We start from the raw sequence: 20,005 nt of genomic DNA on the forward strand, positions 1-20,005 counted from the left end.
AGCGCTCATTGCACCTGCTGGAGATGCAAACACAATCACGCTGTTCATTTCACCTCCCCGCCGTAGTTTGCCAGAACTTATATGTTCTGGCAAACTACGAACTTATATGTTGTTTTTGTAAGATTGTGTTCACATACAATGCTTTCATAAACCTTTTCGAGATGCACACATTCACACGCTGCGCGTTCCTCACCAGAGTTCGCCGGAATGATTCACAATTGTGTTTCTAGGTGTTGAATTCACATATACATTGTTCTCACACAAAAGAGGCTCTTGTTGTGCTAAAAATCACACACATTCTTATGTTACTTTTTCCCCACTGGAGTACGTGGGTATGGTAGACAAATGTGTCAAATCAGAATGTTCTCACACAAAAGAGAAAGTGCTTCGATAATTTCTGTATGATTGTGTTCATATAAACATATCTCATAAAACAGAAATGTGCTTATTCACCTCCGGAGTTCACAGAGATGATTCACAAATGGGCTTCTATGTGTTGTTCACATCAGAATGTTCTCACACAAAAGAGAAAGCCCACATTGCAAGAGATGCATATACATTTAAATGCAACTATTTCCTCGCTGGAGTTTTTTGCCGGGATTATTCACAAATGTGTGTTGTGTTCACATCAGAATGTTCTCACGTAAAAGAGAAAGCACTCATTTCAAAAGACGCACACACATTTACATACAACTCTTTCCTCACCAGAGTTCGCCGGGATAGTACGCAAATGTATTTTTGTGTGTTGTGTTCACATAAGAATGTTCTCACATAAAAGAGAAAGCGCTCATTGAGATGCACATGCACACTCAGACGCTGTTCACTTCCCACCGGAGTTTGCCGGGATGTTACACAGTATGTAGTTTCCGTAAGATGTGTTCAATAAGGATGATTATTACAAAAAGAGGAATCTGCTTGTGATGCCTTCAAGAGACGCATGCACATTCACATGCCATTTCACTCCCCTACCTGCTGGAGTTCATTGGGACAGGGATATTATGGAGAATGTTGTTATGTTTGAATAAGGGAGTTCTCATTGCGCGGCAGGAGGTGCACACACTCTCAAAGAAGCCCTTCAAGCTTCTCTTACCCCACACTCTGTGCACAACTGCTTTCCGGAGGCAATCGGCGATCTATGTCCTCTAGTGAGCGAGTCAGAGCGCCCTTGATCCCGTTTTTAGTGTTCTGTCATCTATGGTCCTTGTCATGGGATGCGCGGATGTTGTGCAAAGGAACTCGCAATCTCCTTGCAAAGAATGCGATAGAGATTGATCCAAACTGTGGTGCCCAAAAGTATTCTACAGCCATAGTTCCGGAGTAAGGCGGTGGGCTTCAGCCCATTTTAAATCTGAGATGCTTGAATCATGTGCTTATAAGGTCTTTTACACACAAGACTCAAAATATTATTTTTGCCTTTTGGAATCGGCTTTCAAATCTATTTGGCTCAAAAATCTCACTACAATGGGCATAGCTCTGTAGTATGAATGTGGTTGACAGTCTAGGTCATTTATATGTAAAATAATCCAATCGCCCTCTTCCCAGACATTTCTAAGATACATTTGACATATTTAACATCAAAACAAATAAAACTGTTTACCTGAGATCGCCGATTCTAGTGGATCCATCTCGCTCGCCTTGATTGAATTGAATCGTCTTGATTGAACACATGAACATGTGCGGTTCAATATCAACCAATAAGATTCCATGTACGATGTCGCGTTTTCATTGGTCAGTCGCTGAAGCCTTTTCTGATTGGTTGTTGCCGCTTTGACAGCCGCTTATGCCAAGAGCAAAGAGAAAGAAATCAAGAGAAGAGTATTTGGGCATGCGCGAACGCACGGGACACAGTCTAAGCACAAACACGCTTACTTTAAGCTTAAGAGGAGAGATTCGCGATTGCAATGAACACGCTTTTAAGTGCAGGCATATTCTCTGAGCGAAGCGAGAGAAAATTCTTTCAAGAGCAGCGTAGTATCTGAGAGCTGCGCTCAGTTCCATGACGAGCAGAGGGATTCGCTAGGCGCAGATATATTCGCAAGAGCAGAGGGATTCAGCCGGCGATTATATTCATGCAAAGCAGAGGGATTCAGCGATCACAAGATAACATTAATGTACTTTCGCGCTACAATAATGCGCTCTCGACATTTGACAGGGAAATAACGCCATACATCTCTTGCTCAAACATCATGTACCACGGCATGCCTGGTGACAAGGGCACATGCAAATTGGCATAACTCGCCACTGTCTAGCTGCTCTAGCACCATGGACAGCTCCAAACTTTTAACAGCATCATGCTGTGTCAGGTCTTGTGGACGTTGGTAATCACGGATGCGTCCAGCGCAGGCTGAGGTGCACTGTGTGGCGGATGCCTGGCTTTTGGCACCTGGCACTTCAGTCATCTGGAAATAGAAGCTGTCTCTTAGCCTTAAAGGCTTTTTCATTTTGAGGTAGTGAATCACCACATTCTGATTTTATTGGACAACATGACAGTGGTACAGTAGCTTACCCCGCTAGGGATGAATGCCATTCTGCAGGCTAGAGCACCATCCATGAGACGCATCTACATGCTAAGTGGCATGTGCTTACAAACTGGCCCTTTTCAAATGGAGAAAACCCAGTCCTGTTGGCCTGTGACTTCCTTTATATAAATCAGACCCATTTTTTTCACATTTTGTTATGTTGCAGCCTTATGCTAAAAATGCTTTTAATATTTTTTTTCCCCCACATCAATCTACACTCCATACCCCATAATGACAAAGCAAAAGGTAACCCTTTATTTTGATGGTCCCAAGTAGATATTTAACTGACTATAACTGAATTATCAACTGGCATGCTATAGCTAGTAAACAGTGTTTCAACAAACATTCAGTAGACTATCAATAGCCTGTATAACAGCAGCAAAATAAAGGCGTATTGACTGACTTGCTATAGCTAGTAAACAGTGTTTTAACAAATGAGGCGTTTCCACTGCACAATACAGCTCCACTCGACTCTGCTTGATTTATAGGTGTTTTGTTGAAACACTGTTTAATAGCTATGGCCAGTCAGTCGATAAGCTGTTATACAGGCTATTGATAGTCTTCTGAATGTTTGTGGAAACATTGTTTACTAGCTATAGCAAGCTAGTTGATAAGTCACAGATATTCAGTTAAATATCTACTTGGGACCATTAAAATAAAGTATTACCCCACTGCCAATCACAAGATTGGCATTATTGTATAAGGGCTTCAACTAGTCGCCGGAGAAGGAATTTACCCATAGTGTTTGTTGCAATGTCTCTTTTCCTTCATCTCAGGGAACCAAGGTTACATGTGTAACCGGAGACATTAACATCTATGTGGAACAGTAATGAAATAGTTTTTATAAATTAAGTGCATTCACATCGTAAAATTCTGATTTAGCAAGCACAATAGCAGCTCAAAGAAAGTGAGGACTTACTCTCATTGCATTTTGCTGTCATATGACACACTTCTGTGAGTCAAACAGTTCAAGAAGTCAATAAAATGGTCTGACATGAGTGTAAAAATGTTCAGTTCATATCGGGAGGATTTCCACCACCTTATCCTTCTCTGGCTCAGTTCGAAGTGCATCACCAGCTTCATTTGTGAAACTTCTCGCACAAATCATGATGGTAACAGTTATTTACTTGCAACTGGAAGAATCTTCAGAGAACATTCTGCTAAACTTTCCTTTTTGAGTTAACTAATTTCATTTTGCTCCTATTTATCATATAAAGACATGTTGATCACTCATGTGTATCTTCTGACCTTTAGGGCTGAGAAAAGGGCCTTCCAGGTAGAAGACACCCTTCAGCAGGGCCAGTTCCTGCAGGATGATTCCAAAGCTGTAAACGTCTCCCTTTTGTGTCCCACATGGAGGTGGGTTATCGGCACGCAGAAGTTCAGGGGCCGTCCATAGCTTACCTGAAAACACTGATGTTAGAGGCTTCTGCACACTTTAATCATTTGTATCTGTGTTGTCTAAGATCAAGGTTACATACGTGCATAGAAAGCGTGAGTGTCCTCTAAACTGCTTTCCTTGCGGAAACTTTCCAGACCATAATCTGTGATTTTTAGCACAAAGCGGCTGTCCACCACGCAATTGGAAGACTTCAGGTTGCCGTGGGAGACTATCACGCTGTTGTGAAGGAACGCCATTCCCTGAGTGGTGAAGAGTTGACATTCTTACAAAAACATCTGTCAGTATTCATCATATTTACTAAAACAAAAAATAAAATAATTACAGACTTGTTGTTTGCAACGGCTGTTTTTAAATGACAACTTGTCCATTTTAGAGAATTGCCATTAAACCTTTTAAATTACGCACTTCTCAAAATTACCTTTACAATTCTGACACTCTGTAACAGAAAACAACATTTTAGAAAAATAATGAAAAGCATTCAGTTTTAAGGCTCTAAAGATGCTCTACACAAGTATGTAAATGCAAACGCTTCTAGCTAGCATTCATAATGCTGCGCTAGTACGTGTTGCACATTCAGCGCTGCTACAACGGGGGCGCCATTGCAGGCAATAGCATAAACGGTCTTCTTCTAAAGTCAGGTTTTTTTTCAGGTTAAATATGCATTTGAAGGCAACTCTACCACCTCCTTTTGTCCTGACAGTTACGTCAGGCCCATGTAAGACCCATGAAATGAAAGTTGGGGCTTTTAGTCCATGTTTATTAGTTTTAAAGCTGCTACTGCAACTGCTAGTGTACTCCTAAAAGCCCTTCAATATACCAAGCCCACATTTTCTGTTCACTTAGGACAGATTACGGAATTTGTCAAGAGAGTTCATTGCCAAACAATCATGTTTGCAATTGCATACTTGCATGGAGTATGTTACTGGCCTTTGCATTCTTTAACAAGCATCAATACAACAGTACAACATATTTTCCTCCCCTTCATCCAATTTTCTCACTTTAAGATTAAGAAGAGAGGATTCTGGGATGTGTATTCACTTAGAATGAGATTTTAAGAGCAGAAGAGTCTTTGTGACTGATGTGAAGCACTCACCCTAACAATGTCATAGATCAGAGAATACCGAAACATCCAGTCCAGCGTGATCCCTTCACTCTCCATGAGGTCCTACACACACACACACACACACACACACACACACACACACACACACACACACACACACACACACACAATGCATCAGTACATTTGTGTCTCATTATTTAATCCGTGGAGAGTGTCCATGTGGCAAGAAGGGTTGGGAACAGTGTTGGGTGTAATCCAATTACAAAGTAATAAATTACTGTAATCAAATTACTTTTTTAGTCAAAAATGTAGTGTGATGCATTACATTTTAAATTCGTAATTATTTTTAAAGATTATTAAAAATATATTATTTATACAGAATACATGAATTATGGCCCAATAACGAGTCATTGTGAAGGAGAAATGTGAGGTGCTGTATGTATGACTTGTAACAATGAACAAGAAAGAAATAGAGATTATTTTGAATTTGTTGAGCAGAAAAGTGTTTTAGAAAGTAACTTAAAAGTAAAGTAATTAGTAATGTGATTACATTTCAATTAAGTAATTAGTAAAGTAATAGGATTAAAATTTGTAGTGGATTATATTTAAACAACTTAAACAACAGTTGTTAGAAAAGTTTATAGTTGACAGGAATTAATTAAATTCGCTCACATAATAATGGAAAATATGTGTTATTATAATTTTCTGTTTAAAGGTGAAGTGTTTAATTTGCTCCAAGTTGGTAGGCTGCAATAATCTATGCCGATATATTCTTTTTTCCCCTAATTTTTCCCCCTCATCAATAAACTTAATAAATGTTGAAACTTAACTCCGATGAAACATGTACATATTAAGTCTTCATCTGGTGAATATATAGCCTGTAAAAAGCATTATTTAGTAAATTCTTGCATATAGAGTATTGTATGTTAGCCAAGTCTCTGTAATTTCAAAATATGAGTCCCCAGTGTATTTGGGAATTGTTTAAAGTTGAAGGTCCACCGTAATGCACCAAATCTTAATTTTTCTAGCTATTATTGGGGTTTTGGTAACAAGTAACTGCTTTTGCTATTTTATTATTTTGGACTCTTGTAGTCTCAATGTCTGTAACCTTTATACTAAGGATATTTTCTTATATCATTCTATACATTTATTTTAAAAATCGTGTCTTAAGGCTCTGATGCTTCACCCTGGTTAGACCAGACTCATTCCTGTGAGGTCACCAGTGGTTCCAGTTTCCTCATCTGTGTTGTCTGTCGTGCTATTCCCTGAGTTTCAACAAAAGACTGTTTACTTGCATCTGCTGTTGGATTCTATTTCTTCAGACTTGACAGAATATCCAGGTGCAAATCCTGTGGATTGGCACAGCAAGTCAACACTTTAATAGTTATTGGAATGCCACTCTGAGCTCTTGTCTGAATTCCATCAGGCCTGGAAGGCGGTTGTTTCACCTTCAGATAAGGTCAGAAATCTGACCTTACCGCCCAGGTTAAGCAAATTCATCTCACCAAAGCCACTGAAATGCCTTCCTTCAGCCCTTCTACCTTGGCGGTACCTGCTAGGGAGCCTCGTCTTACTCCACTGGCTCCCTATGTAGAAGACCCAGAGGGATGTAGGGCATTCCTCTTATGGTACTTTTCCACTGCACGTTATGGTTCGACTCGCCTCAACTCTACTTGCTACTTTATTGAGCTTGCATTTCCATTGCATTTTAATGCCATTTCAACGTGGGTGGGATTATAGGCTGATTGTCATATTTGCGCCACCTCTACTGCCGCTAGCTGTTAGCTACTAGCTCATTGTGCTGAATAGTGATTTTACACAAGTGTAACAGTTAAATTGGCCTGGTTGTTTTAGAAGCAAGCTTCCAGAAGCTGGTCAACTAAATAAAGTGAAGCTTTCAAGCAGAGTATAGAGTTAACATAACAAAACATACCACCCTCCATCATGGATCAACACCAGTCCGGGTCACTCTCCCTCTCATTGCTCGCAGGTTTAGGTTTAGGTCCGGTGGTAGCCATGTGTGGCCAACAGCTGAGACACTTCCTGAGAGACTTTTTCGTTTCACTCATCGTTAACGAGTGGACCGTCTGCACCTTGTTTATTGACCATGACGTGGTTTTGCGCACAGCCATTTCTTTTTTCACAATTCAAAATTCACTTGAACAAATGATACTGTTATCGCTGTTGCTAACTTTAAAACTTGCGGGTTGATGTAGCATGTCGGAAATCCAGTGACGCCGGTAGTGACCAATCTCCCTGAACAATCAGTGATCTGCAGGATTTTGACGTCACATTTATTATCGTCTCGGCTCACTTGGAAAATCGACCGAGGTGGTACTAAAAAATGATAAGGTACCAGGTACTATCCACAGTGGAAATCCCCAAAATAGCGAGCAGAGTCAAGTTGAGTTGAGTTGTACCGTGCAGTGGAAAAGCCCCATTATAGTGTTCTCTGGTATTTACTCTCAACCCTCATTTCCCACTGAAATGTCTAGAGTGGCATACATCATCACCCTTCTCACTGGACGGGCACACGACTACAGAACGTCAGCATGGGAGAATAAGCTGCCCTCATTTCAGACCTTTTTTGATGAGCTAAGGAAGGAGTTTGATCATTCGGCACATGGCAGAGAGGCTGCCCGCTGCCTCACAGAGCTCTGGCAGGGATATGTTTTCCATCAGGTTCCGTACTCTGGCAACTTCTGTGGGGTGGAACGAGAGGGCCCAATGGGACATGTTTCTCTGAGGATTGTCAGAGGAGGTTAAGGATGAGATTAATTCCTTGGACCTGCCATGAAGCATTGACATCTTTATCAGTCTGGCCCTCAGAGTTGACCATCACCTCGTCCATCGCCAGCTAATATGGCCGTTACCACTGAAACTTCGCCCTAAACAGCCACCTCTGCCATCTGCCTCAGCAGAGTTGGAGCCCATGCAGCTGGGTCGCACCTCCCTACCTCGCAAGGAAAGAGATCGCGGCGATGCTTGGGTCTATGCGTTTACTGTGCAGGTAAGAGACACACATGCAAACACTGACCTGATCTAGCCAAACATACATCTGGAACGACACACACACACACACACACACACACACACACACACACACACACACACACACACACACACACACATACTTACACATAAGTAAAATCCAAGCACCCATCCAGTATGAGGGGACTGCGCGTGGGTGCCACTCTTCCTGATCAGTCCCCTTTTCTCTGTACACTGCTGCCAGCTCTCCTCACCTGGAGAGGAACTCCAGAGCAGAGGGGAATTTCCACGTCAACGATCTGGCGATCAAGTTGGGCGTACCTGTGTTTCCTGTCAAGCCTCCTGTTTTAGCCTGTGCAATCGGGGGCACTTCACTGGGTCGTATCACCAAAGCCACAATTCCGGTGAGTGACAAGGAGGTGGTTGTGTTTTACCTGCTACAGACTCTATCCTCCCTTGTGACTCTTGGACATCCGTGGCTGGTGAAACACAACCCGCACTTTGACTGGGCTGGCAATTTGGTGTCTGAAAGGAGCCCTTATTGTCTTTCTCACCTTTTAGGGTTGGCACAGTCTTCTGTCTCTCCCTCTGTTTATCTGTTTCAGGAAGGGAAGGTCGATCTCTCCGGAGTGTCGGCAGTATACCATGACCGGGGAGAAGTGTTCAGCAAGTCTCGGGCTGCATCTCTTCTGCCTTACCACCCGTATGACTGCACTATTGATCTCCTCCCAGGCACCTCTTCGCAGTGCGGATGGCTCTTCTCTCTGTCAGCTCCGGAGCGGGATGCGATGGAGAGATATATAAGTGAGTGACCTCATTTGCCCTTCCACTTCCCCGGCCAGTGTGGGGTTCTTCTTCACAGGGAAGGAGGATGGCTTGTTCCACCACTGCATCGATTACTGGGGCTGAATGACATCACTGTTAAGAACAGGTACCCATTACCCTTGATGTTTCAACCTTCAAATTATAGCAGGGGGCGGAAATCTTCACAAAGCTAGATCACCACAACATGTATCATTTTGTGAGGATCAGGGAGGGGGATGAGTGGAAGACAGTTTTCAACATGACCACTGGGAATTTGTAATATTTAGTTATGCCCTTTGATCTTACTAATGCTCCAGCTGTTTTCCAGACACTCGTCAATGACACACTGCATGGCATGATCAATAGATTTGTCTTTGTGTACCTGGATTACTTTTGATTATGTGCATATGGATCCTTCCTAGGTGAGAGCCGTCACCAGTTGGCCAACACCGGACTCTCGCAAGACCCTGCAGAGGTTCTAGGGTTTTGCCCATTTCTACTGGCATATTATAAAAAATTACAGTCAGGTAGCCGCCCCCTCACGGGTTTGTTTTTTTGGTCGGAACAGGCTCAATTGGCATTAAAGTCTCTTAAATAATGTTTTTCATCTGCCCCCATTTTAACTGTTCTTGATCCGGGCCGGCAATTTTGGGTGGAGGTCGACACATCAGATGTGGGTGTGGGTGCATTTCTCTCCCAGCGCTCGCCAGGGGATGGCAACATCCACCCCTGTGCATTCTTTTCACTCCATCTCACACTGGTAGAACAGAACAACAATGTCAGTGATCGTGAGCTGTTGCCAGTTATGCTCACCTTGGAGGAGTGCCATCATTGGCTGGATTGGACAGAGATTCCTTTTTGGTTTGGACTGACCATAAAAATGTAGAATATATTAGATTGGCCAAAAGATTAAATTCTCGGCATGCTCGCTGTGCTCTCTTTTTTGATAGGTTTAACTTTACACTTTCCTGCTAACGAGGGTCCAAAGAAAATCAAAACTGATGCGCTCTCTCAACTCTGTAAAACTGTGAGGGAGTACCGGTGGGTCTGCTTTTTGTACCACGGACAGTCTGCCCCTCTGTCCTTCAATGGGGTCATTCTTTCAAGATGGCCTGTCATCTGGGTATGAGGCACACTGAGGCCTTTATTCAGCACTCCGTCCTGTGGCAACACGTCGTGTTGATGGTGGTGGACAGGTTCTCAAGGTTTGCCCGTTTTATTTAACTCCCAAAGCTCCCTTCAGAACATGAGATGGTGAGACGCTGTCGTTGATCACGTCTTCTGAATCCATGGTATTATCTGTTTCAAGAAGGGAAGTTCGATCTCTCCGGAGTGCCGGCAGTATACCATGACCTGGGAGCAGTGTTCAGCAAGGCTCGGGCTGCATCTCTTCTGCCTCACCACCCGTATGACTGCACTATTGATCTCCTCCCAGGCACCTCTTCGCCTTGCCTTGCCAGGTTTCTGACAGAGGTTCCCAGTTTTTGTCTAACTTCTGGAGGGAGTTTTGTTGGAAAGCGGGAGCATCGTTTAGTCTCTCTGGGTTCCGATCTCCATCTTCCCATGGAATATTCCATTGTATCACACTTACCCATTCTCACCTGCCTCTCTTCTGTGTGTGTGTGTGTGTGTGTGTGTGCCAGCCACATGTATGCTCTCCTTTCAGGTTCTCAGACCCCGGGAAGCTGCCAGATCCAGTACATCCTTCGTCTATTCTCACGCTTGAGCCAAGCATGTCTAAATGCTCTGAAGCTTTGCCCTGGTTGGAAATGACTCATTCCAAAGAGGCCTCCAGCGGTTCCAGTTTCCCTATCTGTGCTATGTCATGCCGTTCCCTTAATTTCAAATAAAAGGCTGTTTACTTGCATCTGCTGTTGGATTCTATTTCTTCATTAGACCTGTCAGTATTTCAGTACGTTTACAAAAGATGGAAAATGTTGCCACAGTAACTTTGCAGGGATTTAAACCTCCTTGATTTAAACAAATTTAAAAATAATTACATATGAAATGCTACATACAGAGGCTTGAGAGACATTGTGAGCACATTTGATACATTTGATAAAAAAGTATTAAAAAAAACTAATTAAAAAAAAAAGAAGTAACTTCCTGGGTAGCTCAGTGGTAAAGACACTGGCTACCACCCCTGGTTTGCTAGTTCGCTAGTTTGAATCCCAGGGTGTGCTGAGTGACTCCAGCCAGGTCTCCTAAGCAACCAAATTGGCCCAGTTGCTAGGGAGGGTAGAGTCACATGGGGTAACCTCCTTGTGAACACCATAATGTGGTTCGTTCTCGGTGGGGCGCGTGGTGAGTGGTGGATGGCCACCCGGATTGAGGCGAATCACTATGCGACCAGGAGGAGTTAAAAAGCACATTGGGGATTGGGCAAATCCAAATTGGGAGAAAAAGGGGAAAAGAAAAAAGAAGTAACTTGTTACTATAAAAGCTACACTATTTTGGACACAGTCAGCTGTATCAACTGTAATGACACTAAATAATTTAGTTACGTTAGTAATGTTGTTATTTTTAGTAGTTACACCCCAACACTGGTGTGATTTTGCCTTGGTTAGCATTTATTATTTTACGTATCCGTTTCAAGATTTATGTTACCATTTCTAACATACAATATGTACATACAAGACAGTGACTTTTTATGTCTAGAAATAAATGTTCAAGTGGTCTTACACATAAAAACACGAAAACACACTATCTATTAATACATCCACAGTAACGGAATATAACAGTTAAGTCATGTACTGGAGCTGCATTAAAAGACAGTGTGTGTATGCGCTAAGCAGTCCCATGTGGATGAGGTTTACCTGCAGGCTTCCTCGTGGGCAGTACTCAGTAAGGATGCAGATGTTGGGTGGATCGATAGAGGCGCCGATAAAGTGAGTTAGATGCTCGTTCTGAACATCACGCATCTATAAAAAAGGTCAAAATGAGTAGAGAGAGAGAGAGAGAGAGAGAGAGAGAGAGAGAGAGAGAGCGAGCAAGCAAGCTGTTTAGTCCCTCTTTTCCAAAAGTCCCCATTAATCTCCCAGAACATCATATAAACTTAAAGGTTAAAATGGCACAGACGAACACTTACATGTTTGAGTTCAAACAGCACTTTCCTGGTGAGCTCGATGCGTTTCTTGTTGACATACTTAATGGCTGTAATGTTTCCCTGGAAAAGAGGCATCAACGCACATTAGTTTCACTCAGATTGCTGTCATGAGCTTAGTAAAGAGCCAGGAGGCTTTGAAGAGGGATAAAAAGTACTTCATCATTTAAGAGAAGTGCCACGTAATGTGCCAATTAAGCGCCATCCTAATTAATGGGAAAAGGGATGACCTGTGGACATGAATATCAGTAGTGACATATTATAGCAAATGCCAATTTCATTAATGAGGACACGTGGCCAGAAGTAGTTGACAGATGTTTATGTTTGATAACAAAAGCCGGAAACGGTAGACCAGATGTATCTTTGAGATACCAGATATTTTGGCAGAATGTGTGTTTGTGGTTACAGGATGTGTGTTTGACCTCTGGTTTGACAATTTTTTGAACATTGGTTTGAGGTTGACCGATGTTTTAACTGCTCAAAGTTTTGAACATTTTGTTGTGCATGCATTTTAAAAGGTTGGGAATATTCCTAAATATGTATAAGTTGGCACATTCAGAAAATATTCTCAAGGTTGATGACCATGGCTGTTTCTCCGGTGCAAGTGCAATTACCTGAATGTTTGACTTTTGCCCCGAAATGCAAGAATGGTTTGTGTCTGTCCACATTGAACATTGTGAAGCGTGAGTTTACCATTTCCCATGAATGCATTATTGGGTTCGAGTTTAATTCTAGTTTCTACACTAGAGAAATTGATGATGATTCGTTCGACAATCCGCCTTTGTTTATTGTGTATTGGTGTTATACCTATATTTGCATCTGGAAGAGTGTGACACCCGAGACACACCCGAGACACACCTCTGTCCATAATCGTATGGAATGGCGTAACCCCAAATGTATGATTCAGAGTTGTCTCTGATTTTATGAATGAGAAGCTGGACGACCATGGGCACTTCGGGGCTTAATACAGAAGATTCTGATGATGACTCATCTTTCTCAGTAGACTGTGACACTGATTCCTTTGATACAGTCTCTGAAGACACAGATGATGCAAACTATGACCGTGTTCTTGACTTGTCAGTCTGTGTATGAGCCTGTGTTGTTCAGGTTGCGTGAGGTGTTTGAAACAAACTTTATTTTCACTGATGCGATGTAATGGTGCTAAATGAGATTTTTCCAATGATAGACCAAATGTTTTCAAAAAAGCAAATATAAAGAAATGTATTTGTTTACGTAAGTGTGATGCTTGTATTTACTGTTTTGAGTGAGATGTGTAACTCACTTAAAATGACATATTTAACAAGAGGGTCTACTCAAACTTACTAGCCATGAGTAAGCAGGTTTTTTTTTCAGAATCCACCAATGGTCTTCCGTATAAATTAATGCTAAAACAAAATGCACTTACAATGATTATTTAACAAACTATCATGTTTAAACTTTTTCTTACAAAGTTTTTAAAGCACATACACTTCATAGGAGTAGGCTACTAAACACAACAATCTGTATCACACAGCATCAAAAAATACAAAATAAATGTAAACAAATGTTTGATTAAATTTAAATAAGCTTAATTGTACGTATAAAATGTATGCTAAACAAATGTACATGCATTGATTATATGTGAAATGTGTATGATATGGAATGTTGTGTTCGCATAGTCCTAATTTTTTTATGTTAGGTTCAAACATGTTATTGAACATCGTGTTAAAATAATAGATGGTTACTATTTCTTTTAATTATCATCAATATATTACAGTTAAACAATTATTTTAAATAAACCAATAATAATAATAATAATAATAATTTTAAATAGGTCTCTCTGTATCCATGGTTAAATTGATAATCAAGTTTAAATATTGTACATGTTATGATTCAGATTCAAAGAATAACTGAAAATGCTCTTATACATATTAAATAATAATTACTATTACTATTAATTAATAAAGAAAAAGTTTTTAAACATGACAGTTATATAATCAGTGAAAGTCCATTTGTTTAGCATTTATTGTACAGGTATATGTAGAATTAAGCTTATTTAAATTTAATTAAACATTTGTTTAAATTAACTTTGTATTTTTTGATGCTGTGTGATACAGATTGTTGTATTCCGCTTCTGTCGCTCACTTTGAAATTGTCAGGCATTGAACGTCCTTTTAAGGATGCGTCTTTATAAAGATGCCCTTCCACCTTTCCTTTGTAAAGAGGAACGCCACTCCAGCAGCCCCCTCTTCCCAAGGGATTGAGGACGACCCGGCTGGCAATGGATGCAATTTGGGGATGGCAGCGTGCTCGGATTCGCCGGGTAAATCCCCCACAAACCACCCGCCCCCTGGCAAGCTTGTTGACCGATGACACGACCGTGGTGGGTCTCATCAGCAAGAACAACGAGTCAGCATACAGAGAGGAGGTGCAGCGGCTGACGAACTGGTGTAGAACCAACAACCTGTCCCTGAATGTCGACAAAACAAAAGAGATGGTTGTTGACTTTAGGAGAGCACAAGGTGAACACACTCCGCTGAACATCGACGGCTCCTCTGTGGAGATCGTCAAGAGCACCAAATTCCTTGGTGTTCACCTGGCGGAGAACCTCACCTGGTCCCTCAACACCAGCTCTATCACCAAGAAAGCCCAGCAGCGTCTCTACTTTCTTCGAAGGCTGAGGAAAGCACATCTCCCAACCCCCATCCTCACTACATTCTATAGAGGGACTATTGAGAGCATCCTGAGCAGCTGCATCACTGCCTGGTTTGGGACTTGCACCGTTTCGGACCACAAAGCCCTGCAGAGGATAGTGAGGACAGCTGAGAAGATCATTGGGGTCTCTCTTCCCTCCATCAAAGACATTTACAAAAAACACTGTATCCGCAAAGCAACCAGCATTGTGGACGACCCCACACACCCCTCACACAAACTCTTTACCCTCCTCCCGTCTGGCAAGAGGTATCGAAGCATTCGGGCCCTCACGGCCAGACTGTGTAACAGCTTCTTTCCCCAAGCCATCAGACTTCTCAATACTCAGAGACTGGTTTGACACACACGTGTCCTGAGTTGCACTTTAATAACTGTCACTTTATAACTGTCTGCTACCTCAATAACTGCTATGTGCATAGAACATTATCTCATAGTATGTTATGTTTACATTTTTAGAAACTGTCATCTTTTTGCACTACTGAGTACTGGTCGGCGCTGCACTGTCTATTGTCCTGTTCATTGTCAGTAATTTGTTGTACTGTCCTGTACTTTTTGCACATGTTTGCACGTGCACTTTATATAGGTATATATAGGTAGTTTATATAGGTATTTTATTTTGTTGTGTAGTCTCATGTGGTCCTATGTTGGTCCTTTGTTGTTTTTATGTAGCACCATGGTCCTGGAGGAACGTTGTCTCGTTTTGCTGTGTACTGTACTAACTGTATATGGTTGAAACGACAATAAAAACCACTTGACTTGACTTGACTTGACTTCCGTCCAGGCTCAAGGTGAGAGCGGCTCACCTCATGGCCAGTCTGCTTACTCCCTCGAGCCCCCCCAAGCTGGATGACGAGTTTGCGCTGCATCGGAGAGCGTTCCGGCGTCTGACGCGGAAGACTCGACTGGACTGCTGCCTTCGGGTTGGCACGACCAGTCTGAAGCTGAATCCCAGATGGCTGACATGCTTGCCTGGCCCGCCATCAGTGTGGGCATGGACTGGACCCTCCGTCCTCCCCACAGCCTTCACGGCTAGAAGATTGGTTCCTCGGGTCCGGGCGCCGCTCACAGCCATGTGAGCATCCTCCACGGCAGTCACACCACTGGAGTTGATGCATATGAGACTGCTTCAGCACTGGCTCCAGACTCAAGTCCCAGGATGGGCATGGCGCTGAGGCACGCACCAGGTGTTCATCACCCGCCAGACTTTCAACCCCTGGACAGAACTCTGTTTTCTGCAGACAGGAGTCCCCCTGCAGCAAGTGTCCCGACGCGTTCTGGTCAACACAGATGCCTCAAAAGAGGGTTGGGGCGCCGTGTGCAACGGGCACGCAGCCGCTGGCTCCTGGACAGGGCCTCTGCTGCATTGGCACATCAACTGTTTAGAGTTGCCTGCTGGATTCCTTGCCCTGCGGAGGTTTCTCCCGCTGATTCAGGGCAAGCACGTCTTGATTCGTTCAGCACCGCAACGGTAGTGTACATAAAGAGCCATGGCGGCGTGCAGTCTTGTCATTTGTCACAACTCACCCGAAATCTCCTCATTTGGAGACAGCTGCATCCTGGGCAACCTAAACACGGCAGCGGACGCGCTGTCACGACAAGGTATCCCCAGCGGAGTGTGGAGGGTCCACCCCCAGGCAGTCCAGCCGATTTGGGATTGGTTCGGCAATGCACAGATAGACCTGTTAGCTTCCCAAGAGACCTCCCATTGCATGCTCTGGTACTTCCTAACGGGGACAGACGCGCTGGCTCACAGCTGGCCCCGGGGGCTGAGCAAGTACACATTACCCCCAGTGAGCCTACTTGCATGGTTGCTGTGCAAGGTCAGGAAGGACAAGGAACAAGTCACTCTGGTGGCCCCCTACTGGCCCACACGGACTTAGTTCTCGGATCTCACACTCCTCGCGACAGCCCCTCCCTGATGAATTCCCCTGAGGAAGGACCTTCTTTCTCAGGGACGGGGCACCCTTTAGGCATCTGCGCCCAGACCTGTGGAACCTCCACGTCTGGCCCCTGGATGGGATGTGAAAGATCTATGTGGCCTACCACCTGCCATCGTAGACACGATCAACCAAGCCAGAGCTCCCTCTACCAGGCAACTGTATGCCCTAAAATGGTGCTTGTTCGCGAATTGGTGTTCTTCCCAGTTCGAAGACCCACAGAGGTGCGCAGTCGGGTCAGTGCTCTCATTTCTGCAGGAGCGGCAGGAGGGGAGGCTGTCCCCCACCACCTTGAAGTTGCATGAAGCCGCTATCGCGGCCCACCACGACGCTGTGGATGGCAAGTCCTAGAGTAAGCATGGTTATCAGGTTCCTTACAGGCGCCTGGAGGTTGAACCCTCCCCAGCCAAGCCTGTTACACTTCACGAGATTTTACAATCTCAGGGTTGAGTAGGTCATCCCGTGTTTTCCCAGGTCCGAGCCAGTAGAACTCAGTAACGTGGAACAACTGACCGGGTGTACTTAACAATTAATATTTATGTATTTTGTAGTCTAATGCATACATTTCCAATGGCTGTCATTTTTGACTGGGAACACAAGTGTAAATTTTAAGAAAATGGTTCAGTTTTTTTCTGTTTCAGATACCATGTGTGGAAAAAATTAAGCAATTTTATTTCAATTGGATAAAGAACGTTTTTAATGAAAAAAACTGCATTACTGCAATCAAATCAGAAAAAAATAAAAATGTTGCCTCCCTTAAAAATTGCTGAAATTCCCTTAAACAAGCCCTGAGAATATCATAATAGACCTGGGCCCGGTTGCAAGAAACCCTTAATCTATGAAAACCCTTAGTGACGACAGACTTACAATTATAGTGTTTTCTTAACTTAATGTTAGATGTATAACAAATTGTCTAGATTTGCAGCGCAAAATACGGTGGAAATGCTTAATCACAGTCTGTGAAAATGGTCGATTGTTGAGTGAATCTTGAAGCTTGTCAAGAAGTGTGGGTCATATTTCACTCAAACATCAAAAGATAAATAACATCATAATAAATTATATTCTATATTCAAATATTTCAATATATGTGAATGTATAAATATAACCTTCTATTACCTTATAGTATCCAGTCTTCGCATAGATCTGGAAATTTCCATCCATGGTCATTAGAGAGCCACAGTTAGATCCTCTCTGCGAGAGGAACCATGAGTGAGATGTGTGAACATGACCACATGAGTGTGTTTAGGTTATAACTCCTAGAACCCGAATTATTCAAAATTATGCTGTGCTGTGTTTGGGTTCCCTTACCAATGACATGGTGAGTCTGCTGCAGGCCCTACGTAACACCTTTTCCATGTTACTCATCTGGATGTCCTCCCAGTTCACACGCCACAGCTGAGCGGCCAATTCGTTCTCCAGCTTCAGCTTCCTGATACACAACGAGTGAGAGACAGAGACAGAGAGAGAGAGAGAGAGAGAGAGAGAGAGAGAGAAAGAGAGAGAGTAGAGCATAAGCCAGGGAGAGGTACAATGGAAGGTGGGGTGCAATGGGGAATATTAGAAAAAAAGGTAATAAAGACAGGAAAAAAAGGAGGAGAACAACAGACCCAAAGTAAAAACAAGATTTGTAATTATTTTTAATAGGCAGACGCTGGAGGTGATTTGGGGATTTCAATGGGCATAGTCCCGCTGGATAATTCCCCGCGGACTTCCCGTTTCCCAGCACGCTCGTCTGCCCCGTCGAGTTCTGAGATGAGACTAGCTCGCCTCACGGCCAGCATGACGTCTATTTCGGGGCTCGCAAGCAGGATGAGTCCTCGATCGCTGCATCGGAGAGCACACTGGCGATGTCAGACACCGAGGACTCGACTGGGCTGCCACCTTCGGGTCTGCCTGTCCAGTCTGAGGCTGATGCAGAGCTGACCCCCATGCTTGCCCGGGCCGCCACGATTGTCAGGTTGGACTAGAACCCTCCAACCTCCCCTGAGCCCTCGTGGCTAAATGATTGGTTTCTGGGCTCATGGCGGTGCTCGGGGAACTACGTTGTCTCTGACAACTAAAGCTTACAGTGCCGCTGGACAGGCCACCTCCGCCCTGCAAGTACACCAGGCCAAGGCACAGAACGAGCTGCACATGGGTAGTCCTGATCCTGATATGATGCAGGAGCTGCGCTCGGTGACTGCCTCACCCTCAGAGCAACGAAGGTCACGACGCTAGCTCTCTTGGTGCTCCAGAAGTGCCACCTGTGGCTGAATCTGGTCGAGATGAGGGATATCCGAAAAAGTTAGCTTTCTCAATGCTCCCTCTACCAGATCGGCCTATTCGGTGACACAAACTTTGTTCAGCAGTTCTCGCCGTTGAAGAAGCAGATGGAGGTGATACAGCACATCTTGCCCCACAATGCCTCAAGATCCAGAGGGCATTCCCCTGCAGGAAGCTGACTCCCCCCTCCTCACGACCTGTCGCAAGGAAGCTGAAGGCTCATAAGCGCCCCAGACACAGATGAACCAATGAGGGAGATGTCCGCTGCTACCATGGAGCTAGTACCCAGACCACTCCTTCCCCCGGTGAAGGGCCGGAAGGTAAATCCTATGTTTCCTTATGTTTTGTGTTTGCCGAAAAAAAGAGCAGTTTCCTCACTCCTTGAGGCAGGACGAGAACGCCGCCACCCAGTGTGTGGAAATGGCAACCCTTCTGCACAAGGGCGCGATAGAGCCTGTCCCTCCAGCCGAGATGAGGAAAGCGTTCTACAGCCCTTAAGAAAGGAGTTGGGTTATGGCCAATCTGGGACCTGAAAGTTTTGGACCGGGCCTTACAAAGACTCCCTTTCAAGATGTAGACACACAAGCGCATTTTGGCGTGTGTACGGCATCAAGATTGGTTCGTGGTGGTAGACCTGAAGGATAGGTACTTTCACGTCTCGGTTTTACATCGTCACAAACCCTTCCTACAGTTTGCTTTCGACGGCCGGGTGTATCAGATCAAGGCCCTCCCCTTCGACCTGTCCCAGTCCTCTCGCGTCTTCACGAAGGTCGCAGAGGCAGCTCTTGCCCCGTTAAGGGATGTGGGTGTCCACATACTCAACTACCTCGATGATTGGCTGATTCTAGCACACTCTCGAGAGTGGCTATGCACACACAGGGACCTGGTGCTCACGCACCTCAGCCGTCTAGGGCTTCGGGTCAACTGGGAAAAGAGCAAGCTCTCACCTGTTCAGAGCATCTCTTTTCTCGGAATGGAGTTAGACTCAGTCTTGACAGCCTCACAAGCAAGTGCGCCCAGTCGGCACTGAACAGCCTGAACTAATTCAGGCGGAGGACAGCGGTTCCACTGAAACACTTTCAGAGGCTCCTGGGGCATATGGCATCCTCGGCGGTGGTCACGCAGCTCGGGTGGATGTATATGAGACCACTTCAGCACTGGCTTCAGACTTGAGTCTCGAGATGGGCATGGCGCCAGTGGAGACTCCACCCCCAGGTGGTCCAGCTGATTTGG

At 44.1% G+C, this 20,005-nt stretch overlaps 1 protein-coding gene across 1 annotated transcript in view; it reads right to left on the bottom strand.

Annotated features, from left to right (window-relative positions):
• The window catches only part of LOC127620085 (atrial natriuretic peptide receptor 1-like), a 179,887-nt gene that overhangs the window by 26,009 nt on the left and 133,873 nt on the right, over positions 1-20,005 (bottom strand). The window contains exons 9-15 of the mRNA XM_052093181.1: positions 17,819-17,939; positions 17,627-17,701; positions 11,868-11,945; positions 11,596-11,700; positions 5,015-5,086; positions 4,001-4,160; positions 3,768-3,923 (exon numbers count right to left, since the gene is read on the bottom strand). Of these exons, the coding sequence (XP_051949141.1) occupies positions 3,768-3,923; positions 4,001-4,160; positions 5,015-5,086; positions 11,596-11,700; positions 11,868-11,945; positions 17,627-17,701; positions 17,819-17,939 (767 nt within the window). The remainder of the gene's footprint in view (positions 1-3,767; positions 3,924-4,000; positions 4,161-5,014; positions 5,087-11,595; positions 11,701-11,867; positions 11,946-17,626; positions 17,702-17,818; positions 17,940-20,005) is intronic.

Source organism: Xyrauchen texanus, chromosome 26 (genome assembly GCF_025860055.1).
Source record: "Xyrauchen texanus isolate HMW12.3.18 chromosome 26, RBS_HiC_50CHRs, whole genome shotgun sequence".
Classification (NCBI taxonomy): Eukaryota; Metazoa; Chordata; class Actinopteri; order Cypriniformes; family Catostomidae; genus Xyrauchen; species Xyrauchen texanus.